At 40.2% G+C, this 25,868-nt stretch overlaps 1 protein-coding gene across 1 annotated transcript; it reads left to right on the plus strand.

The window, feature by feature from the left end:
* Positions 1-435: 435 nt before the first annotated feature.
* On the plus strand, positions 436-24,900 carry CAMSAP3 (calmodulin regulated spectrin associated protein family member 3). The gene is made up of 18 exons (XM_072398908.1): positions 436-442; positions 1,151-1,242; positions 1,852-1,935; positions 4,061-4,093; positions 7,276-7,323; positions 11,667-11,805; positions 13,102-13,241; positions 13,335-13,410; positions 13,817-13,874; positions 15,390-15,427; positions 15,524-15,596; positions 15,689-17,522; positions 21,335-21,468; positions 21,847-22,097; positions 22,180-22,282; positions 23,074-23,192; positions 23,812-23,930; positions 24,322-24,900. Exons 1-18 carry the CDS (start codon positions 436-438, stop codon positions 24,622-24,624), a joined length of 3,651 nt encoding a protein of 1,216 aa, XP_072255009.1. The 3' UTR covers positions 24,625-24,900.
* The last annotated feature ends 968 nt before the right edge of the window (positions 24,901-25,868 follow it).

A 25,868-nucleotide genomic window follows, 5' to 3' on the forward strand; every position in this document is an offset into this window, starting at 1 on the left:
AAGAATAGCCCTGTGTTGTGGAATAGGGGAAGTGATTTTTATATGGTAATTTTATATGTGCACCCTAAACAATGGACCCATTCTGTGTGCGGTGAAGGTGCAGCGCCTGCCGATCTCCCAAGATGCATTGCTGCCAATTTAATGGTGCCTGCGTGTTGTACACCCCATGAAAGAGAACGGTTTGGCAGAAGGCTGAGATGTTAAATTCTACATCTAATAAAAGCTGTTTTTTTTTCTTCTTCTTCCAGCAGAGTCATGCCCGGCTCTCTCTATCACTACACTTTCAATTAGTCTTTGCCATTTCCAGTCAGCCATGAACGGCTCCACCCGTTGCTGTTGTCTTGTGTGCAGTCTCTGAATTGGATTATCAGTTTGTTCCCAGCTGGTTGAATAGAAGCTTTTTTTTTTTAATAATATAAGTCCACTTGTGTGTTCATGGCGGGTGTGTTCAGGTGTATTGTTCTTGTACTCGTTGCTCATCCAAGCTTGCCATCATGCAGATCAAGCATTGGAGTTGATTTGCTGAAGGGATATGGGTTGTTCACCTTGCAAAGGGATAGTTCACTTGGCTCAGTAAATGGGATAAAGCTTTGCTGACGTCAATCGTCCAATCATGTTTTAGGAAAAAATGCATGTGATTGGGTGAATTGTCACCACATTCATTAAGTGAATTATCCTTTATGTGATAAGTGAATTATCCTTTGCAGGGGGATAATTCTCCTTTGGTAAGTAAACAGCCTGAATCTTTCTAGTAAATCACCACTGTGACCAGGAACATTCTAGCTTCATTGTGGTTGTATACTGTTACAATGATCTCCTATAGCCATTTGTTGGTTCTAGCAATCATGCTTTGCATACAAAGATTGTGCAGTCATAAAGTGGACACAGCAGAAGAAGTAGAAATCTCAGAACACTGAGAGCGTAGAAACTGGTACAGCTACCAACCAATGCCAGCTACACCAGTACCCTTATCCAACGTGAATACCTTTTTTTTATAAAATGAAATAACTTGTCCGGACACCATACAGTAATTTTTTTAATAAAATGGCATGAACTTGCTTCAAAGCAAGTTAACTTTTAGTTTAACTCTGCTCAGTGAATTTCAGGTACATGGGGAAAAAAAGTGTAAAGTCTGTCCCTGCCAGCTGAGGGCGACGTTTCTCTTGCACAGAATCCCTGCCCGCCAGTGAAGACCCCGGCCTGGCTGGAGTGGAGAGTAAGCTGCTTACTTGGGTCGACAAGGTACGTCATTGAAGATTCTCTATTGTTGTCATTTAGTTAAACCTCCCAATATATTAACATCCAAAACTTATAGTGCAACAAAACTTCAAAAAGTAAAATCTAGTATGTAATAAATCTCTATCATCTATTCTTTTTGTCTATGCAGTGACAGTAATGTAATTGTGATATTGGCAGCCGAGGTCTATTTCCTGATATAGGGTGACCATGCAGCTTCCCATCTCTTTCAATTAATGTGTTGTCACCCTAAGAGTCATGCCGTTTCAGCATGGCATCATCCTACAGCATGGCATTGTTCCAATACTAAGGGCATGGCTGGAATTGGCAGCGTTCATTGATGAGCTCCAGCTTGTCTGACAACCCTGAGCTGTCAGGGTAAATTTCCAGCTGCCTGGGCATATAAATAACCATGATAGGAATTTTAGGTACATTATTCCACCTGTGTTATGGTGAATATTTTAATAAATGTTTTACAACCCAACATACTAATTATACCATGGACAACATGGACTTCTCTGGTACATCATGGAATGGGTCAGTGCCAGCTGGGCCAGTGCCTCAGTCATTCTACATATATCCTTATACACATCTCTTTATATGTACTTCTACCAGATAAACCGCCAACTATTGGAAGAAGCAGAGAGGGAACAAGGACGAAAACAGCTATCTGCCCCAGAAGGACAAAACCAAGCCGGGGTAAGTAATCTGAGACTAATTAACATGTTTGTGTGTTTGAATGGTCCTGAATGTGCTGAACTGTCTTTTCCTGGGCCCTGGAGGTATAAATCTGTGCTTAGTGCCCACTTTGTATTTCTTTCCATATGCCCTTAATGTGTATAAAATGATCCGTCTTTCATTGCCCCCTTTCGCTCCCAGCAAATGAAGCTGATGTAGCTAATTTTTTCAATTTTTCTGGTTCTGTAGATCTGACTCATTGGACAGTATGTATTGTAGGATATACCCAGATTACCTTTTGCTTGTCTGTTTTTTTAGTTTCTGCTTTTTTCCCCTCCCTCCATATTAGTCATTCCTCCCCAAAACCACCTTTGCTACCTAGTACTCCTGACACCATGTAATGTTTCTGTTGGCCTTTAAATCTTCATACATATCTGGGTTACTCTGTTTCATATCCGTGTTTCTCTCTGTGAACATATGCCTGTTACGCCCTGTGCATTATTACTCTGCGCAAATCTCTCTCTGTTACATATCCTTGTTGCTTTTTGTAAACATTTTCCAATTACTCTGTGCATGAATCTTTATTACTGTCTCCACATATAATATATCTCCATGACTTTTTGCATACATATCCCCATTATTCTTTGCACATATATTCTTTTTACTCTCTGCAAACATAACTCCACCGCGCGCATGCATCTCCACCGCACTCTGCGCGCATGCATCTCCACCGCTCTCTGCGCGCCCAGTTCGAGTGATGTCCAGCTTGCTTTGTATGAGGATAGGAATTATAATAAAATCCCTGAAATGAATACACATTTTAATAAGCATTTTATTATTTACCCCACCAGTCTCCCCTTACTCGTCTGAATACTTACCAAATTCTCATCCCTGGCTTCTTGTTCAAAAAGCTGTACAATAATTCATTGACCTGCAACACATTTGCAGCAAGTAAAATCAGAACTCGAGTACATATGCTGTAGGTCAGTGACTCCTAATTCCTGAAACCAGAAAGTTAGCATGGCAGCCTGGAAACTGGCACTTTTTTAGACGTAAAGGTCCAGTAGCTTCCAAATTTCTCCTATGGAAGCTTACCTGTAAACTAAGCTTGACTAAGAAACCTAAACCTTAGAGTATATCTAATGGTAATTTTATTGTTGCTTTTGATCAAAGTATGGAAGGGTTAAAAATCCGTCAGTCATCTTTCTTTTTCTGAATATCTAACAAGAAGTGAGAATTTATTGCTGCAAGGTGATGGAATGACAGTTGTCACAATGCATTGGAAGGCTTCCTCTTAATGCCTGTTCTTTGACATTTGACACAAAAAATTTGTTTTTCCTCAAATTTTCCTAACATTTAGCACAGGTGTCAAACTGAAAGTCAATAAGTTGTTAACCCTTCCTTACGAAAGTCTTTTTGGCTTTAATTGCACTTTAAAGCTAAACTCTGGACACAAAAATTGAACTATATTGTATTTATTAATAGCCCCAAGATGTGGAAATCATTTTTTTCATTTTAAATACAGAACTGCTGAAATGTAAATGATCTGGTAGAAGGGACGTACAGTTTGCTCAAAGTATTCAATAGTTCCTATATATTGTCCCCATATTTTTGCATTTTCAGTTGCTCTTAATGCCCTTTCAGTGGTTTCCTCCTTTTTTATTTTGCGTGTTTTGCCTGTTTTTTTGTTTTTATCCCCCATGTTTTTTCTTTCTATAACCCCATTATGTGGCATAGGTATGAGAACAGGTGTACAGGTAATGGTTTGCACCAACTTGGCCCTGGTTATAATAGGCTAAATAAAAAGAATACAGAATTTGGTGGTTTTGGCTTCAATCCCCCTATACAATGTTCTGTACACAGGTTTTTACAAATGCTCCTCCTGATCTTTTCTTAAATCATGATTTCAGTCGTATTTACATCCTACGTACAGTCTGAGGGCCGTCATTTTATTAGAACAAATCTATTTTTATATTAATGTGGCCTTGTTACCCCATTGAGGCACAATCCAAAATGGCGGCCATCACTTTGCTTAGGAAGACAATATTCTCTAACCCCCTTTTTTGATTTCCTTCTGTCCGGTCTCTGTGTCCTGTGAGTTTCTCTACGTTATTCCACCCTTCCATATTTTTCTCTTTCTCTCCAGTGCCCCTCCCGCTGGTACTGGAAGCTGGTCCCTGTAAGTGGCTTTTCTTGTTTCCTTTCCCATTAATCCTGTGCCAGTTATACTTCTTGATTTTGGCATACAAGTTCCCCCTTTTCTATTGGGCAATGCCTCTGCAATTGTTTTGTTATGCTTGAATGCATGAGCGATATAACAAGATCTGGGTCATAAGCAAAGGGTTATGGGATAAATGGTTCTGTTTTTCTTTGATATGTATGAGTGCTTTAGCCTTTTCTTTTCTTTTGAACTTTATGTATTTGTTTTCATGATTGCTTTTGTTTCCTTTTTGGCACCTGAGCCAGATTTTCTTTGCATATTGGCCCTGTTTTTTTTTAATTTACTTTTCGATTCATTTTGTTGCCATATAGATAAGTTTTGGTATCCCAGAATCCTTTGCAGCCTGCCTATCCTCTTAGTCCATGAACTATTTGGTCTGTCCAATTTGTAGTGCGAGAGATTTTGGAAATGGCCCACTCTCGCTGTCCTGAACCATTTGGATATTTCGACCATTATCATTTACCTTTATAAAAAGAGTTTCCTGGCGAAGAGGTGATGCTATAACAGACTCAGTCCATAACTCGGTTTGATGAAATCCATTGTGGCATGCCTGTCATCTTGTATTCATTTTATTTTTTTCTTGAAAACCCCAACTTGTTTTTGTGAGAGTGATGGTGCAGTTGTTAAGGGTTTAAAGCAGCAATGTCCTGTTTATGGCACAAATGATTTACAAGCCCCAGCATATGTAGCCACCCCCATGGCATGCTTGTTAGATGCAAAAACATCTTTTGGACCGGACTGACAATGTGCAGTGTCGAGATATAGCTATGTGGCCTCTGTACATTCTTTAATATAAAGTTTTTATTAAAAATCGTTTTGGTCAAGTAGCAGATAGAACCTTTACTAGGGCTGTCTTCTGATAAAGGGATTTATTCTTCACTTCCCAAACTAGAGACACAACAAGAAAATAAATTAAAGCAAAGACAAAGAAATTAAAGCAAATCTCTCTAAAATATTGTGACTAGTACAGGCAGTGGCGGACCTAGCCAACAGTGCGTCCCTATGCAGAATCGGCTTGAGGGTCCAGTGCCTTTGTGCCATGGCACACTTTGCCCCCATGTCCTCCCCAATATAAGTTTCCCAATTGGTTTCAATCCCTATAATAATGACAATTATAAAATATTACATTTCCCATAGTTTTCTGTTCTTCATCATCACCGGTATAGAAGGTAACTCTACCCAATGGGGACAAACCAGTAAGAACTTTTCAGGGGTTTTAATTGAGAACTATTGAAAGCTTTAGATATATCCTCTCTGGTGAGCATATGTCACATGGTAATATACGCACCCCAAAGTTTTTGTTTGCTTAGTTTGTTTGGTAACATTGATTACTATAGACTTTGATATAGTTTGCTGGATCAGTATACATCATCTCCCTGAGCTACTTAATTTTCCTGCCCTAGAAAAATGGCCGCTGAAATTTCCTTCAGTTTCTTTGCTGCCTATTGTTAGTAGTTTGGTGTATGAGGTGCCTCCTCCCATATACTGATTTATCCCAGAATGGCTGCTTACCTGTATGGCATGTAATAGAGACCTGACTCACATTTAAAGCCTAACTCCAGCCAACATTTTTTATTTATTTTTTTGTTTTTTTTAGTAACCACATTAGTAACAACGTCACATGGAGATTTTGTAGCAGCAATTAATTGCTTCTCTAAATCGCTAATGCCAGTGATTAACATTGATCTATAGCTAGTTATTGCTGGCTAAGGTACAATAGAATAGGGATTTATGGTTAAGCTTGCAGAAGGGAATTAAGGTCCTGCTGTGACATGAAATGCTTAAAAAATAGTTGAGCAACCAGTTTCTGATCACTAAAAAATAGAGTTGTGATTTCATAGAAAGAAAACTTTGCAGTGCATACATTTTTTCTCAGGGATACTTTTTCCTCCTGTCCATGTGGAATACGTACATGAAATGGGAAGCAATGGTGTCACCAGTACGGAAAGACACAAGCAGCAATATAAACATCAGAAGTCTAACTCAGACTTGTAATAATAGTCACTGGAAACGATCATTGACAATTAGGACAAAGCATGCTGTATCGGCAGGGCAATGTACACACGTTAGATGATTGTTACCCAAGAGGAATAGTCCTGCTGGTCTCGGGTGAGAATCTTATACAGCAGTAGCCTGACGTTGTTCCTGGATTCCTCTAATAGGGAAATACTTCTATTTAAGCCAAGGAAGATATTCGGTTACAGCCCTTCGCTAGCCTATCCAAAATCTGGTAAAAGTGGAACTAATCTCACATTGGTGGGTGGTGAGCTTGTGCTATATTCAGTGTATATTCACAGCTTAGTTGCCAATTATGCCACACACCTACCCTTTTCTAAGCACCCTGCAGCAATGTTGGTTCCAGGAATTTACAACCTCCAAAAGCTGTCATCTTTTCCACTATCTTTTCTGGGACCATCCCAGCCCTCTTCAGCTACTGATGATGGAACTCTTGTTCGTGTCCACCACACCTAGGTTTGTTCCTGGCACCACCCGGAATGCATCTGGGCACTACATCGCAGGGCACAAGCAAACATTTAAAAGGCACCAGGAGCAAGATTTTGTATGTTCCTTCTGCCTAAAACTTCCAGTTGACTTTTTTTTTTTTTTTTTTTTTTTTTTTAATTTCATTCCCCTTTAAAATGTTTTGGCTGGAGATGGGTTTTAATAGTTGAGGTACTCAATACAATATTAGATCCATAATAATCTATCTGATGTAATATTCTGTCTGGTGTCTCCAAACTGCACCAAAAAACCTTCAGATTTCAGGAATGCAGCCTTTTTCCCCTGGGAATATTGCGGCACCACTTTAATAATTTTATTCTCCACCAAGAAAACAGGAAGTCAACTCTTTAATGACAAACAATTATCCCAATTAGCTTCATTTTTGTATATCCTGCAGAGATCTGCTATGCTGTATTATTCTCTCCCATCCATTACTGCTTGCCTGTGGCTGGCAGCCATTTAAATCTCTCTCCATTATACCAGTAATTTCTATTCCTATCCCCAGACAAGTCTACTGCTGATTGAAACAAGGACACTCCTGCTCTAGGCCCTGCTGTCCAGACTCTCTGTATCTCTGTCATTCCCTCTGATATGAAGCTGCCCTGACTTTCTTCGTTGCTCTTTTCCGTTGCGTTTAGCATGCCATCGCTTTTTGTTTAAAGGAGTCTGGGAATAAGCCTCCTGTGGTAACGTATTGTGCACGCCATCATTTCCAGAATTCTCAATTTTTTTTTTTGATATTAAAACATTTATTGTAATTTTTCTTTAAGTTAAGTCAAATCTGAGTTTCTTCCTTTTACGCTACCTGGCACAAAAATGTGTTTATCGAACTGTCGGATTTTTAGCTCCAAGATTTGCTAAAATGTAATAGACAATGTGTTTACAAAGAATATATATCTGTATTGCTTAAATAACCGAGGCCTATAATATCTCTACATATCTAGGGTAAAATAAAACATGGAGTCACATTGGCCAGTTAGAGAGCTAGAACCAAATTAAAATTGGTGCTGGAGCAATCAGATTCTAGAATTTCTTTCTTTACTGGAATAGAAATGTATATTGGGATCAAATTGGTTTCTGATAGGCTCACAGCCTCTGCTCAAAGTTTTGACCTTTATGGACCTCTGGTGTAGTTATCTAAGAACTAGATTTAAGCAGAACCATACTGGAGACCTGGGTCTGCCAGAGGAAGTGAGAAGAAGAGATCAAAAGTATGCATTGCCTTCCTGGCATGGTGGCACATTTTTGTAAGGCAGCAGTGTCCAGGGGACCCGTTAGTGTGCCCACTGTTTTCTTTTAACATGTTGGAACCTTTAAAATAACTTTCAGGTCTTCAGGGAACCCCTACTAAAAATACTATATTCACAGCTCACAGTACATAATGTTGGTGGTCACCGTTACAGATAGATTAAAAGATCATTGGTATCACCTAAACTGACCTAAGAGTCAAAAATTGCTCATTGCTCAAGAAACCCCTAGCAAGCTCTGGAGGAATCCTGGTTCAGAAACACTCCTATATGGTGCAAGGAACCTCATTTTGGGGAGCATCACTGGGTCCTAGCAGAGAATTTTTCTGGTTTTCTGATGGGCCAGTCCAATATTGGTTCTTCCCTAAAAGAAATATGGGAGCAATGTAAAATGCTATTTGGGTATTACACTGACCCACTGGCTTTAGTAATGAGAGTCACTGGCCTGAAACAATTTTGCAAGTCAGAAAAAAAAAAAAAGATCATAGTCTTTACCAATATATTTGTTCTGGATCCATATGGGCTGCATGAGTTAGCATGGCCGCCACCAGGGAACTAGAATTTTCAAGACAAAAAATCAGCAATGGCAACCTTCATTTTTTTTTTTTTTTTCAGAACAGGTTTCATTTAACAATTCTAGCACACAAACATAGGATGTAATTCTAGGGCGAGTTTTCCATGACCTATTTGTGCAAGACAGGTGTAATTAGGGGTTTGTAAAAATTGATTCAGTTAAACAGGCTGTACTAGTCCTTTGGAATTATAGTGAAATTTACAGCTCTGGCTAGTAATAATAAAGTAGAATAACATACAAGTATAAATTAGCTAAAAATAGGTACTGTTGTTGTATTAGGTTCACCACAGAAGATGGTAGATGGCAAGCTGGCCATATACATTACAATCTGCCAGTGACTGTGTAATACAAGCACCTGGCTGGATGGATGGAAAATAAGTTCCAAGCAGGATTCACCAGCAGCTGTCTGAAAAACAACACTGACTGCGTTCTCCAGAAGCTGTTCTGTGCAGATCCACCCATTCATCAGTGCAACACAACTCTTCTTCTGGGCTCAATGACACCCAGCGCCATTCAAACTACATTCTTTGAGTCCAGAGTGTCAAGGCTCCACCCCCCCCTTTGTCACAAAATAATGCTGCAAATTGGATCTACCTGCTTCCATTTTGGATTTGCCATATCGGAGCCATGACACCTTTGATCTAGGCTGAAAATGCCTGCAAAAAAAATCTTCATATTCAATGGCAGGGGTGGATGTGGGGGAGCGAAATTTCGTGTTATGCTACTGGTTCCGCAAAGTGGTAATTCAGGGACTATGCAGGTGCCATCAAAAGGAAGGCCAATCAGCTGGACCTCAAGAAACCCCTGGTACCCTCTGGAGGAACCCCAAGGTTCCATGGACCTCAGTTTGACAATGGTTGCTGTATGGATATAATTTTTTATAGAGTGAATGTTTGTTAAGCAAAGTCACCTACTGGCCATTGTTATGTGTTGACGGACTTGTGTTCAGATGCACTTTTGTAGCAGTCCAAAGTAGTGTGAAACCCCTTTAAAGCTGGTTAAAACGAGGATAATTGGTTGGTCGCCTGTCAGTATTGCTCATATTCCTATAGCGATTGTTTTTTTTTTTTTACCAATGTTCACTTAAAGTGTATATAAACACGAGAACACAAATTTATATAACAACTTGGGCTGCATCTGTTTCTTTTGTAGGGCTTTTTTTTCATATATTTAATCATTTAATAAGTATTCAGGTTTTCATTACTGACCTTTATTTCTGAAAATACCAGCTGCCTTCATGTCATGCTGACATCTTTGGCTTTGAAGTTATGACCCTAAAAAATATATAGATGAGGAATATCGTTATAATTGTTGCAAGTTAGCAACTCCATGTGTCCTGGCCATTAGGTCTGCATAGCAGCCGACTAATTAATATTTATATTATATGGTAGTCCCGTATTTCTCTTGATATACGTATTTTATAATGACATCCTCTGTATACATAAACCTGATCTAGATCCCTTGCTTAAACTTTATATTTTAGATTTTTTTGGACCTGTAGGTCTACCTTAAGTGTATCTCTAGTCAAAAGTATAATTCAAGTTTTGGATAATTTGGTAAAAATAAAACCCTTTATTTTTAAAGCTTGTTTCAAACAAACTGGCATTCTTTCCAAGCTGAGGAGAAATACAATATTAGATGTAGCCATATCAGGAAGATTCCCACCACCTTCTGTCTGGGTGACGATGGTCAACAGGACAAATAGAGAGGATGAAGCTCTCGTCTCAGTCTAATGGAGATATACAATGCCTGGCCAAAAAAGTCACAAACTTTTTGTTGTTGTGATGGCAGAGGCACAAGCAAGTTTCACGTTGTTGGAGTTACGGGCCGTCATGAACTTTTTGTTTCTCCCGGGAAAGGAAGGACGCTTCTCCCCCAGTGTTTGTGACATCTCAGTGTGAATGTCCTTTGCTGACTTTCCCTGGAGAAACTCCCACCGATGTGAAACTTGCTTGTGCCTCTGCCATCACAGCTTCTCACTAAAAGAAAAAAACAGTTTTAAGAATCGCAAAGACCTGATATTTGCACAGTTACATACTATGATATTAGGCTGTCATATGCCCCCACACTCATTTTACTATTTAATCTGGAAGGGGGCAAAGCCAGGAACTTCTCTGCACCCCTCTGTAATATGGGTAGCTTATATTTTCAATAACCTCAAAGAACACATATGTAGTAGCTAAGGTCCTCCCATGTAAACCTCTAACGCCTGGTAATTATGTTGTCTTCATCTTGTCCTTCGCTCTGTATGACGGCTCCCCCTGTGACTGACAACTTGTTGTCTGCTTTTCCGATCGAGCCATCTGCTACCCTGGTACATTCATTATACACTACAAGAAGAGTTAAATGTGTTTTCATGCCGTGTTTAGACACTTGGGGTCCATTTATAAAGATGCATGCTCTCATCTAAAAATTCTCACATGAGGCTTTTCAAATAATGCCATTAGAGTAAGAAAGAACGGACTACCATGGCTTTCAATGAGAATACAACATTCATTCCCTGCTAAATATTCACTTCCAGATAACAAGTTTGTCACTGATTAGTTTACCACGAGTGAAACCAATGTATAAAGGCCGCCATTTTGTTATCTCAAGCCCTTTTCAGACTTCACTTTAAAGCTTGCATAAATGGTTTAGTAATGGGATTTCACTAATTCCACTTTTGGATAAGTAGCATTTCCATTAAAGCAGTCCATGGATTATACAAAGTTCTTTTGGTTTGCTTTATACTATAGGTCTTTACTCCGTGTAAAGGGAAGAAAATCAGATTTGCCGAATGTTTCTATAATTTTTGTTGATGTACCATTAAACCCCTTAACAAAAACATATTAGAATTTCTATATGAATTTTTTCATTTCTTTTTTTCTATTCCACGGCTTGCTGAATGTATGTATTGTGCACATACCCTTGTAGTGGCTGCATGTTCTGTTCACACGCTGCCCTGTATAGTCTTTGACGAGTGCAGCACACACAATGTAAAATGTAATATCACAGGAGTAGTATTCAATCACACAATGCGCACCACGCTGTAGGTGATTGGGGACGTTACATCGGTGTCTGTATAATGCTTGCTAGGGAAGTGACAGTGCCGGTTTAGCATAGTATATGTATAGTGCATTTTGTATTACACAGCGGACGGCTACACAGTAGATAGGTGTGGGCAGGTCGTAGTATTCAATGTATAAACCATTTATTGTTTCTCTACTAGATCCGGTATCGGAAGGACAAGGCTCTGTCCAGGCAGACTCCATGCTTCACTTCAGTGTCTTCCATCAGAGACTTATCTAATGGGAGTGCACTGGCTGCCACTGTCCACTTCTACTGCCCAAATGAGCTCCGACTGCAAGGTGAGTAAAGATTCCATACATGTGTGTTATATTGGATAAGAACCAAGCACCCATGTTGTAAAATATTAGACACTTCTAGTGATAGGGGGGTTCCTGGAGCCTGAATGCAAGAGTCCCAAATGTTCTTTTTGTAAAGTTTCCATAACTTTTTACTCCAATAAACTGTGAAATTGTGGTGTGATTACCGCTTCCTCATGTCCCTACTTATCTCACCTGCAGCCACCCATAGGAAGAAATCATTGCGGTAGTACGCGCTCCTGTACCACCCGCTGTCAAACATTGAAATGCCGGTTCATTAGGAACCATCGTAGTGCCTTGGTCTACCCATTGCCAGGAGGTGACCAGGAACATTACCAGTAGGCAGGAACTGAACCTTATGGACCAGAAAATTGTATAACGTCTCCACTGAGCCTTTATTCCACAATAATTTATTACAAAGTAACAAATGCTTTTATTTAGGACAAAATATGTTTTTTGTTTTTTTTTTTTTTTAGATACTTTTTTTGTAAAAATAACTTTATTCTTTAACTACAGACCTTTGTCCTATATACAATTACTCTAAAATAATATTTCTGATATAAAACATGTTTTTTTCAAATTATAAATCAAATAATTTTCAAATTATAAAAACTTATGTAAAAAAGTTAGTTTTTAGTTTTGCATGTTTTCATCTTATGTGACACTAAAAAAAGCCGAAATGAATATCAAAGAAAAGAAAAATATTGATAGTAAAAAAGAATAGTGAAATAAAATGTGGAATGAGCATTACCTATAGCTGATTATAGTTTATTAAAAAAAAGATATTAAATGGTTAAAGTAATTTTCCTGTGTAAGATGACATGTGAAGCTAAAATACATGGATATCGATTCTAATTGACAATTGTTTGCAGCTGAGTCCAATGAGATTTACAAATTACAGCCACAGAGTGGTCCCTATGCTCGTACAAAGCTTTGGTCCTGATTTATTAAAGCTCTGCAAGAAGATTACCTATCATGGGTGAACCTTGGGTGATCCAGCAAACCTGGAATAGATTTCTTAAAATCATTTGCTATTATTTTTTCGGTCCTGGACCAGATCCATTCTAGGTTTGCTGGATCACTCAGATTCTCCCATGATATTCTCTCTTCTCCAGTCTTGGAGGGCTTTAATAAACCAGGCCCTTTGTCTTTGTCACAGCTGAAATGTATCCTGCATAGCATTAGTAGTTAACAGAGTTTATTATCCGGCTTTGCTTTGTAATTGATAACAGAATTCGGTGCAGCTGCCACCATTATGATGATCTCTGTTTCCTGCAGATGTCTGCCTGAAGGATACCATGTCTGTAGCTGACAGTCTGTACAACCTTCAGCTCCTGCTAGATTTCTGTGCTCAGCATCTACCTCCATCTTGTCCCCTTGCCCTGGAAGACTTGCTCTATGTACCCACGGCTCTGCGGGTAAGTAATGGGTAACATTCACCTATACTACTCCTGCACATGTGCCATAAACTATTCATCTCATGTGTTACATTTCTCTGTTCTGCTCATCAGGTGAATCTTGTTGCACTCTTAGCAGACCTGTATTACTGTTTTGAAGTCACTAAACCAGAGTTTGTACAACCTAGAGGTATGTATTTCTGTGAGCTAGCCACTATAATATGTTTCACAAATCCCTCCTGTTATATAATATGAAGCCATATGTCCATAAACACACAATTGGGTTGACCAAACATTCATTCTTAGTGTGTTGTGTGTAAATGTATATAGGCCAATGTCCTGTGTGTAAACTCCCAACATTGTACAGCACTGGGCAGAAGGTATCCGAACTTATGTGATGAGTATATATGATGGCCCCCTATCACATACAATAAATAGATAACAATCCTTAATACAAATTGATAGGATATACACTTCCCTATTCACATGTATGTGTATATAAGATATAAAAATAAATCCTTTTTAAAGTGTATTCTTTGCAGATTGAGCTGTAAATGTAATGCTTGTAGAGTTTCAGTAAATGATTTGCCTTTTAGATTTGCAGTCAAGCATTGAGAGCACCACGCCAACACCTTCAAGTGCGCACAGCGGAGGGTATGTGTTTACAATCGGTGGTAACAAATGTATTCTTTTTTCTTATTTTACATACAATTATTATTATCAAACAGGATTTATATAGTGCCAGCATATTACACAGCGCTGTACATTAAATGGGGGTTGCAAATGACAGACGAATACAGACAGAGGCACAGGAGGAGAAGACCAATACCAAAATATGTTATTTATTATCTATTGTGCTAATTATGGGAAGAGGAAAACAATACATTCGTCATCACTTCAAAGTAGTAAAATAAAGGCATGTTTATTTTTTCTTATCTAATAATCGTTACCATTATCAGTGTATTTAACCATTTATATTTTTTGCAGTCTGCATATTTTTTTTTAATTTGGGCAATATTGTGTTGGCCTGACCTAGATAATGGTTTCTGAAAGCTGCAATGGCAGCATGGAATTATTCTACCATTCCCAATTCCAATATGCCTTGGAGTGTGCACTGGAGATGGAAGTGAGAAATAGAGAAGAGAGATGGAAATTGGAAGCGGACTATTGAGGGACCTCCTGACTCCACTTAACCACCAACACACTTTCAATGCAATGTATAAATCTTTACCAAACTATGCTTTCATGCTGGTGGTTTTCCTTCAGCTACAGCTGGAAATGTGGAATAGAGCCACTGCACTCACTGAGCTGAGTGATACTAAAATAAGTCTCCTAAAATTTGATTATTCAATCTACGGATAACCCTTGCAACAGTTTGAGCCATTGTAACCTTTGCATTGGAAGTGTCCCAGAAAAAAAAGCATCTGCTTCCAAAAAGAAGGGACATTGGATTGTGAGCTCCTTTGTGGGACAGTTAGTGACACGACTATGGACTTTGTACAGCACTGCGTAATATGATGGCGCTATATAAATACTGTGTAATATTAATAATAAAAAGAACATAAACAGAGTTTTTTGTTGAACATACTGCCAAAGACATGACCTTCTAGAACAATGTGTTATAGATAGATAAATCAAAGACAGATTTGTTTAGCAACAGTACCAGTAAACATGTCTTGCATAAGATATCAATTAAGGAGATGAACCTGATACCCACTGTGAAACATGGTGGTAAAGTTGTTATGGTTGGGGTTGCTCATGGAATTGGCAGCTTGTAGTCTTACAATCAACAACGAGTTCTCCATCATATCAAAGTCTGCCAGATGAGAATTGAAGTTAAAGCAGGAAATAGATATTTTGACTCAATAATTATGCAAATAGTTTATAGAATGGCCTTGTGAAATCACTGATATAATTCCTAGGAAAATGCTTTGGAGGGTAGAGGGTTTAAGATGGGCAGTTCCTACAAGGAAACCCACAAACATATTGTAACTTAAGACATTTTTCATTGATAAGTGGTCAGAAATGTTGAGGAACTGGTGGGCAGTTATTCAAAATACTTGCAAGTAGTTAATATCTTCTAAATGGGGCAATACTCCTTTTAGGAAATAGATGTTAAACATTTATTTTGCTATAAAAAAATGATAATTTTAATTTTTTATTTCTCAGGGGTTCTCCTGTTTTTAACTTCCGACCTGGGACCACGGGTAAGTCTCACCACCACTGTAAAAGTTTTAAAGATCAACATTTCCATAGAAGAATATGGCTTTATTAACATGAGCTTCAATTTCTTTTTATGGTAGGATCTCTTCCTCATTCTTCCTCATTGTCTCACATGGAAGGATTTGGAAAGTCCTGGGCAAAGAATCCACTAAGGTAGGTGTCAAAAGTCTTCAATAAAGGTGCTCTATAAACAGTGTATACATTTATATAAAACCTCACCTAAACATATGTTTTTTCTTCCCCAGCTCCCCGCTGTCCCAAGCAGTTTCCTTCAGCATACCATTTGGCCTTGACAGTGATGTTGACATTGTAATGGGAAACCCTGTGAACATTCTTCGCTCTGTCAGCTCGGATAGCCTAACACCTCCAGTGTATGCTCCCTCTTCCCCCAAATCCCCCAAATGCATTACCCGAGCCACCTACAGCCCTCCTGAGGATGCAGCTGAGTTTCCATCACTACCACGCACATTTAAAAAAGTCCCATTGACTACAAAGTGCACCACAGACCTGCAGGTTCAGGAAAAACCAGGTGGTGGACAAGGTACACAGACAGAATTGCCCACCATTGAAGAAGCACTGCAGATTATTCACAGTTCGGAGACCCGGCTGCACCCGGAGGGAGCACCAGATGGATTTTACCTTCATTCACCTGAAGAGTCAAAGCCATCCAAGGTAGAGGATGATCTAGGCCCAAATCTAGGTGTGTATAGGACACATGAGACTTCTAGAAGACTGTCTAGAGATGATGACTCTGTGCTAAGAGACAATAGCTTGGACTCTGATGTAGATGAGAATAGGGCAACTCAAGAGTCCAGTCGCAGTTCTCTTAGCTCACAGGCCGATTCCTCTGCAGGATCAGGAACAAAGATGACAAGTTTTGCTGAACGCAAGAAGAAGCTTGATTCCAAAGTTATTCCAGATGGTTCCCCATCTTCTTTGCCTAATAGTTCACCCAATACGACCACATGGGCCCAAAAGGCAGAGGAATCCCCTGTGAAAAGCCCAGCTTTGAATTCTGAAATGAACCAGCTTGGTGCTAGGCTTGAAGAGAAGAGAAGGGCTATTGAAGCCCAGAAAAAGAGAATTGAAGCAATTTTTGCAAAGCATCGGCAGCGTCTTGGAAAGAGTGCCTTTCTTCAATTGAAAAAGAAGGAAGGGGAGGATGATGAAGAGGATGATCTGAAATTGTCACCAGATGAAGGCCTTCCTAAGGATTTGGAAGAGGAAAGACAGATGAAACAAAATGAAGAAGAGAAAAATAATGGGAAAATAAATGATGGGTCTGTGAAACCACGGGGTGAAAAACAAGTGAGCTTTTCTCCTGAGGTGACAAAGGCTGGACTAGATAACAATCTAGGAGACTATAATAAAGCTGTAGCAAAATTAAATTCAGCACTATCATCACTACAGTCAGACATGAAAAGACTATCGGATCAGCAGGAGAAGTTAATGAAGAAAGAGAGCAAAGCTTGGGTTATCCCAGCTCCAAAGTCCTCACCTCCACCCCATCGACCCAAGTCTTCACCTCCTACTAGACTAACGAGGGAGATCCAAACTCCTCGTTCCTCCTCAGCATCTCCTTCACAGTCGCCTTCACGAATAGCTCCAAAATCGCCCCAGCCTAACACGAGGAGATCTCTCCAACCTGTGCCTGTAACACCCAAAAGCCCCAAAAACACACGACCAGTAGAGCTAAAGATCCCCCCTCTCAACAGAGTCCTGACTGCTCCCCAAAATGTAGACACCATACCTCATTTGCGCAAATTTTCCCCTAGCAAAGTTCCAGTCCAGACACGATCCTCTTTACATTTTGCCGAAGAAGGTGAAAATGAGGAAACTGTGCCAATTTATGAAGTCCATGGAAACAACCCACGCCCTGTAGCCTCCGTGGTTCCTCAAAGTAGTGGCGTTGGGCCACTGGCTGGGGAAGAGAGGGAAGGAAAGAGAAGCAGTTTGATTGAGATCCCACTGTCTGAGCTTCAACCCACTGAAGAGTTAGAAGTTGAAGGAATGGACTCATTAGAGGGAACTCCTGCAGAGGAAGGTGGATCGCAAAGAGGAGTTGGGTTCTTCTTTAAGGTAAGGCCATTGAATAAACTGTGTTTTCTTGCAACATGAGGTGTTTGCAAGTTAACTAAACTAGAAAAATACATATTAAGATTACTCCTCATTCTTTATAGGCAAGTGAAAATTTTTGAACAATTTGTATATGGGAGCCATTTTTTCTTGATAGAAATAACACATCAAAGATAGCTCATCTCCTATGACTTAGCTTCTGTATGAAGTGCAGAGCTGATCAATGTTCCATAAGTTGCATAAATCTCACCCTCCTACTGCCCCTTGTTCCTTCCTTTGGAAGTAGGGCACACATTAGTAATGAAGAGATCAGCAGAAGTGATTCACAGTGCATGGTGAGAGACCCAGGAAAGCAACACTTTTTCTAAAGTTTTGAATGTAAACATTTGTTAGGATAAAGAGTTTATTTATAAAAAAAAAAACCTTTAGTAGAAGAAAGTTTATCATTTCTGGCCTGTGGCCCGATCCCCTTATCTTACCTTTAAAATCTGGATGATCTTGAAGGAAAGACAAGGGAATGAGCCACAGGCCAGGAATGATAAAGCCTCTTCTAGTAAAACTCTTTATTTTCAGATTAGGGAATGAATACATAAAGGCAGCACAGATCATGGATCAAGAGACCTCAATTGCAAAGACAGACAATAGCAAGTTGTAAATAATTTAAAAATGTGTAAATAATTTAAAATAATTTAAAAATCCCAAAGTGTAGGGAAAAGTATCATCTCTTCCTCCTAAGGCTATGTACACCGGTGCAATGGTCCTCGTCTGATAATCGGCCCAGGGCCGATATCGGACGAGAATCTGGCGTGTGTATAGCTCTCGTCATCCATCGTCCTAACAACCATCCTGGCGGATCCATGGACGAAGAAGGATCTTAATGGGAGTGAAGGGGGAGAGAGCACAGATGGGTGCTGCTCTATCGTTCTCCCCTCTCCATAGAACAGAACAGTGCTGTAGGTACAGCACTCATTCATGCATCGTGCAGCCGTAAGTCGTTACAAAGGATCGTGAAAGATCCTTTCCAACGACAATTACTGCACGTGTGTACATAGCCTAACTGCACTGCCATCCTAAAGATAAACCGCTAAATCTCAGGGGTCTTTGTTTTACAACAAATATTTATTGTCTGTAATCTTCAATAGGAAGAGAACCTATAATAGTGGTAACACCACCACCTCTGATAGCAGGGGCTCCTTTTAAAATTCTTTTAACCTAGTTTAAACTTTAAACAGAACATGAAAGTTACCACCAGTAACTCTTGAAAGCGTGTCTACCACCAGTTACCACCAGTACTCTTGAAAGCGTGTCTACATTGTTCACAAAGGGGGAATTTATTTAAGCAGTTGTGAATTTTCACACCAATTTTGTGGAGATTTCTAATCCAGTGAATAAAAACAATCCCTGTTTACTGTTACTTTAATTATTTGTGCATATAATTGAAATCAGTACTCAGACTTGAATTGTGTGCAGATTCTCAACTCCCCTAGTTATTCAGCTGCTTTATATTTCAATAATGATTAAAAGAAAATGGTGATACCTGATCATTGTTAGTTCACTGTACTTGTATGATAGGTTTTACCAATTTATTTTTACAAAACAAAATTAATTTGCCAAGGTATACAAGTAAAAAGCTAATATGGGGTGGATGATGTGCAACAGTCCTGTTCATGGGTACATTTATGAAAATAGACCGTTCAGTGACTTGGGGTTAGAAAGACATTAGGGCCCAGCTAAACCCAAAAATCGATCAAGGCAATTTCTTCACTCAATCTTGTTGATTAGTGTAACTATTATGTTTGGAACTCAACTTTTCAAATGATAAATACTCACTGTGTAGCTGTACACCAATCCTCCCAGCCAGGACCTCTCCTGCCTTTTAACTTCCTGCTAACAGATGGAGGTCCTACAATTGTTCACCCGCGTCATGTGACTACTAATCTTGTCTGTCTTTATGGGTTTTGACTGTAATTCCCACTGGACCCTCCAACCAGCTGAAATAGTTGACAGATGAGAGGAAATAGTTGTAAGGCAGTGTGCAAGAACATTTGGTACATTAAAGCAGAACTAAACATCCTATATAATACATTTGGGGACAGGCAGAACTTTATTGCAGGCAATGTCCCTTCTGCAATAAACTGTCTTATCTGATTGTTCGCTGTCTCTTCTGTTACAATTTGCTGATCATGCGCAGCTCAGTGTTGATTGCTCGGCTGATACCCAGCACATGTTAGCTTGTCCTGCGGCTGCCCAGTCTGAATAATCTCCTGGCCCTGGCAATCAAAATGGCTGAAGATAGAATGAAGGAGAAAGGTAGCGGCGCTTGCAATAGAACGGGTCAAGTGAGTATAAAATGGGTTTAGTTCCACTTAAAGCAGATAAGCTGACCACCACTTTGCTTCTATACACTGATTGCATTCACCTCTCAACCTCATTACTATTGGAGTTTGCCTTGTCCAGTTTTGGATTTAGTTGAGCTTTGAAATACAACAAGATCATTCAGCTCTGCTTGTGTAAAGGTCTCTGGTTCTGAATCTTCATTGGCCAAGTAGTCAGATCAGATGATTTGGGGTTGTAACTGGCTGCAACTCCAGCGCATTCCTCATCACCTTCTACAGAAGCAAGTCCATCATGTGGCGGTACCGGATCTGGCAATGAATCATCATGGGGAACAGGCCTAATTGCAGAATCAAGGCTGGGATATACAATTTTGTGCTTCGTTTTAACTGAGGATCCACTTTTTTTGACTCGGGGAAAAATAGCAGTCAATTAGATCAGTGGTCGCCAACCATGGACCACCGGTTGGGGGTCTGCGGCTCTGGTTGGTGCACCCCCGAGCGGGGTCAGGAGAAGGACCCTGCTGGGAGGACGCACCAGCCAGAGGCACGGACCTGGTCTGTCGTGCAGTTCCCAGGCTCAGGAAGGTGAGCGGGCTTTGTCCCTAAACATAACCCGCCCACTCTCTCATCGCAGGCTTCGATCAGCAATGGGAGAGGGGGCAGGGTATGTCATAATGACGTCACTTAGGGGAGGTTTCTACCCTTTGAGTGATACCCAGCTCCCCGCGCATGCGCGGTCAGGAGCCGGTGATTTTAGTGGTCTGCGGACCTGAAAAGGTTGGGAACCACTGGATTAGATGGTCTTGCGGTTCTCTCCACACCATTGGGATTGCAAATGGCATTGCTGCTTTACGCCGATATAGCCAGTCACGCAGTCCGCTGGAACAACTGGTACAGATGACATTTATCCTGGTCACCAAGTGGACAACTGAAATTTGTAATTTGTGTATCGTTTTAAGTTCTGTGGTAATTTGGCGACGTTGTGCTTTCGTCATGAATGAACCACACACATACCAGACAATGACAAATTAAATCAATTGCAGTTAGTGTGGTCTTTAACCTTAAAAGAAACTGTCGTTAAATGTTGTAATGTTAAGGCTATTTATAACGCATTTCACACAATATATAATTAGCTGCATCACAAACACTAGGCATGCTAGAGGAAACTAAACACAGATTTGATATCTGCATCAAGAATACTACAAAGCCCACATAAAATTATATCTAATGAAAATGACATGTTGACCTGTGTATTTGTAGCACTGCTACTGTGTCACACAAAATCATTGCCGTATATTGTAACTTAGCCACAGTCTGCAAGAACTAAACATGAAATAAATTATATCCTATGTATGCTTTTTAAATATTTAAATCCATTAGTATTTCCACCCTGCTAGTGATTGGCCATTTACTGTCCATTTAAAGTTCTCTAAAGCAATGCTGGGAATTGGAGATGTAATGGACATTTGGTTTCCTCAGAGTGAAGAGAGGACAGAAGTGGAGATGGCCCAGAGGAGAGCGGCCTTGCTGGAGAAGCAGCAAAAGAGGACAGAGGAGGCCAGAAGACGAAAACAGTGGCAAGAGGAGGAAAAAGAGAAAAAAGAGGAGACCAAGTAAGTGCAAGCAGGGCTACAAAAATGGTTTTCAGGACCTAAGATTCATTTGAACTTCAGTTTGCAGAGTAGGAATTTGACCTACCATTTGCTTCAATAAAGTTTCCATTTTGAGCAGTCTAGATACTCTTTTTGGAGTAGTTATATTAGTATTTTAGTATTATACAGGGCCTGATTTATTGAAGCTCTCTAAGACTGGAGAAGGTTCCATGTTTGCTGGATCACCCAGGATCTCCCATGATAGTCTATATTCTCCAGTCTTGGAGAGCTGGTGTGAGAACATATTGCCTGCATTCAATGCTACTCTACTGCATTCAATGCTAGTAGTTTGAATTACGATCGTTTGAATTACAATCTTTTTTTTTTTTTTTTTTGTAGACCGCAAGAGGAACAGCAGCAGCAGCAGAAACCACAACAGCAGCAGCGTAAGGAAGAAGATGCTATTCTGCGTCGTGGTGACTTCACAAGGCAGGAATACCAGCGCCGACAGCAGCTGAAGATCATGGAAGACCTGGACAAGGTTCTTCGGCAGAAACCCATGACCGTGCGAGCTGTTAAGAAGCCTCGACCCAAGACTGTCTTCCATGATGACTCCATGATTGCCCGAAGCCCGGTCAGAGGATTGTTAGGTACTATATTTCAGAATATGGAAAATGAGTTTGGATTTTGCATGACTTGTGAAGAATGGTAATCATTTGTGGTCTGTTTTAGGTTCCAAGCTAAGTAAAGTTTATTCTCAGTCTACCATGTCCCTCTCCACGGTGGGAAATGACAATGGCAGTGGAACAATGAGGAAGTCTCCCAGATCCCCAAGGTAAAGTCTATCTCTGTGGATAACCAATGGATGGTGGCAAAGACAAAGGAGCCTATAGAGAGTTTTCCTAATGCCTCTTCAATTGCATTTTAGGATTCATACGGGGAGTCTGTGTTAGGTAAATCAGTCCACTGTGCCCCACATGTGTTTGGGAAGCTGGAAAACCTTCTGCCTCTCAGAAAAACTGATGTAAACTATAGCAGAAGAGCAGTTTCTTTTAGTTGTGATTATAATTAGTGGAGGAGGAGGGTATACAGCGCCTTCTTTCTGACTTTTTTTGGTTAGAGCCCCCGTCCAAAAAGAGAATTCATATTATTTAATTGATTATAACATCAATTGAACTGTTTAAATGTCTTTCATTCTTTTGCTGTGTTGTTGTGCAGTACAAGAACACATGGTAGCTGCGCAAGGGTTATTCATTTGCAAACCTTCCGGAGAGGTATAGGGAATTTTCCACCTATGGACATGTGTTAAGTACCATGGATGTGTTTTCTCAAAACAGTGCAAATCAATTCTCCAATGTTATTACAATCTGACTGTGTTAGTGTGTACCCAGGCAGTAAGGGGAAATTTCCCAAACGGGTACAGACAGTGACATAAACCTGACAGCATTTCCTAAATTTACCAACTCAAAACTTTTACTGAATATTATTTTAACGTAATAGTCTTTGTCTTATAATTTAGGTTTGCAGAATCTCCTAACACAATATGAGTGACCCTTCGGAAGAGAGGTTTTTTATATAACCAGGTCATTAATTAATAGTCTATATCTTGCTCTCTTCTCCTTACAGAGCAGTCTCTCCCTCTGGTCTCATGTCTCCCAGCCGGGGTCTCTTTACTCAGAATGGAGATAAGGATTGGGACACTGGATCCACAGCATCATCCCCTGCTTCCATCCCAGAGTACACAGGTAACCTACCCACTCTTTTCCTGGCATGGGGGTCTGTTAGGAAATGCTTTCATCCAATACTCACACATCTTTAACACTCAATTTAATTAGAAAATGTTTGAATCAAAAGTCAAAGTTGATTAGGATGTCACCTGGTAGACACACATTTCGCATCTAGGGTCCTGTAGAACGCCAGGGTTCCTCCACATGTTACTAGGGGTTTCTTGAGCAATCTGGCTATTTATTTTTGTAAGGGTGACATTCTTCCCAATGGCCAGCAATGTAAGAAACATTCTTCCCACTGACCCCATGCTAATATACTGTGAGCTGTTGATATAGTAATATTATATATTTTCTTGACAAGTAACAGAACTGAATAAATGTCCCCAAAATGTTTTGGGTTTTCATAAAAAGTCTTATACAAGTGGATCATTAGTTTTCTTCTTTTCTATTTTTGGTTATCCTCTTTGTATGTGTATACGTATGTATATGTATTGAGCACAATAAAATGGTTATCAGTTTCCCCCTGAACTGTGACATTGATAAATGTGGCTAGATACCAAGGTCCCTTCAGACAAAGCTGTGTATTTCACAATTTAAATATACAGATGTCTCAGATCATTTTCACTTTCCTTTTCAGGGCCCAAGTTGTACAAGGAACCGAGTGCAAAATCCAACAAATTCATCATACACAACGCATTATCTCACTGCTGTTTGGCAGGCAAAGTCAACGAAACTCAGAAGAACAAAGTCCTTGAGGTTGGTAACTCTTACAGGTTTTGGACTGCTGGGCAAATAAAATGGATTTCATTTAGGTTCAGAATTGTTGGGTATATGACACAACATTTTACAACTTGCCATGTTTACGACAGTCAATTACTGATTTTGCTGATTACAGTTACACAATTAGCTGGCATTGGTGCAAAGGTTGTCTAGAGATGCTACGTCCGCACCTCCAGTTTCAGACTGACCACACTACATCACTACCCTGTAAATAGCAGCAGTGTTGTCAGCCTGTCCTGAGTGCTCCACTAGAAGGCCATTGAACAGCCTATTGTCTCTGCAATCAAATCTCCATTGTTTATGATCTACCTGTTCAGGATCTTTTCCATATGGATGCTAACATCATAAATGTTTTATGTCACCCTAGGACATGGACAAGAGTCAGTCCAACCAATTCCTCATCCTGTTCCGTGACAGCAGTTGCCAGTTCCGAGCAGTGTACACCTATTCGGCTGAGACGGATGAAATGACCCGTCTGGCAGGTTACGGCCCTCGCACAATCACCTTGTCCATGGTGGAAGATATCTACAAATACAGTTCTGACAGAAAACGCTTCACCCAGATCCCCAGCAAAACCATGTCCATGAGTGTTGATGCCTTCACAATCCAGGGCCATCTGTGGCAGTCCAAGCGACCCACTACACCCAAAAAAGCCAGTACTCCCAAATAAATCCCCCGGCAATCTCCAGCATGATACTAGGCGGATGGTTCATTTTGTCCAGAGATGGGATAGGGGGGATTCATCTTCTGTCCAGGTCTACTGTTCTAGGAGCCTCCCTGCATCTACATTGACCCGGCTCAGATTCACTCATATGAGTTTCTGTAAATCTGGTTGGACTGTAACATAGGCATTACAGATAGCTATTTCACACTGTCTGAAGGTGGGTTGGCTCTTCAGACCCTTGTATGCAACTTTCTGAACTAGCTTTTTATTTTATTTTTTTTTTTAATTATGAGACCAAATAAGAGTTTTTTTTACTTTCAGTTTAGCTGTAGCATATGCCCTGGTTTCAGGGGGGATATTCTGCTTATTTAGTTTTTTTTTGTCTCCCCACTGCCCCACTGAAACGTGCCAAGCTACTACCCACTGCCCATTAATGCAATGCAGCGTCACTCTGCTAACATGGTGCCACCTTCCTGGCTTCAGCTTGCTCCCATCTATTGGTGCCTTCTATGCTTTGTATTGTAGGACACAAGGAACCTGTGAGCCTTTGCTTTCCATCTAAAGGGGTTTCTCTTCCATGTTTTATTTGCAGAAGTCATCAGCTTAGGTGCTTGTGAACTTGGGTTGCTTGAGCCTGCTGCAGGCCGTTTGCAAGCAGCATACTGACCCATGTCAACCTATAATGCCTCAGTGATCAGTTATACTTACATGTCCTGTTACCTTAAGGAGAGGCCACAATCTCCCTTTAATGGCAGTGTTGCTGAAGGTGAAGTCTGAGGGTCTTTCCTTGACCTGAGAAAGAAAAGCTGTGCATGATAGAGGTGCTCCAAAAAACATATATATCAGTGGTTTCCATTCAATAGCACACATCAGTGTTTAGATATAAGTTTTGCATTTAAGAGGTTGGAGGGGATAGGAAGGGGTTTATATACCCCCGTACAAAAAGCTAAACCCCTCGGCTAGTCTTGTGATGAACTCACCTCTGCACTGTTTACAGCCAGATTATACAGCTTCAGGTTTGTAACTTCCTGCTCAAAAGACAATGGATGTCCATCAACATACTGTAAGTCATTGCCTGGTATACAGCTGAAACAAGAATTAACTCAACCCCTATTCCTTTGTAGTATTGCACAGGTATGTGACTCACATGACTAGCTGATCAGAACCAGGCCTTTGCAAAGTAGGATGGTGCGGATATATTTTGATGTATTTACCTGGAGTTCTGCCTTTAGTGATCCATTATGGGTAAA

Source organism: Pyxicephalus adspersus, chromosome 2 (genome assembly GCF_032062135.1).
Source record: "Pyxicephalus adspersus chromosome 2, UCB_Pads_2.0, whole genome shotgun sequence".
NCBI lineage: Eukaryota > Metazoa > Chordata > Amphibia > Anura > Pyxicephalidae > Pyxicephalus > Pyxicephalus adspersus.

Excerpts from the sequence above, each read along its gene's own strand:
- CAMSAP3 (XM_072398908.1), top strand. Across the intron at positions 13,242-13,334 it reads ATGTACCCACGGCTCTGCGG|GTGAATCTTGTTGCACTCTT; the intron begins GTAAGTAATGGG and ends TCTGCTCATCAG. Across the intron at positions 13,875-15,389 it reads TCAAGTGCGCACAGCGGAGG|GGGTTCTCCTGTTTTTAACT; the intron begins GTATGTGTTTAC and ends TTTATTTCTCAG.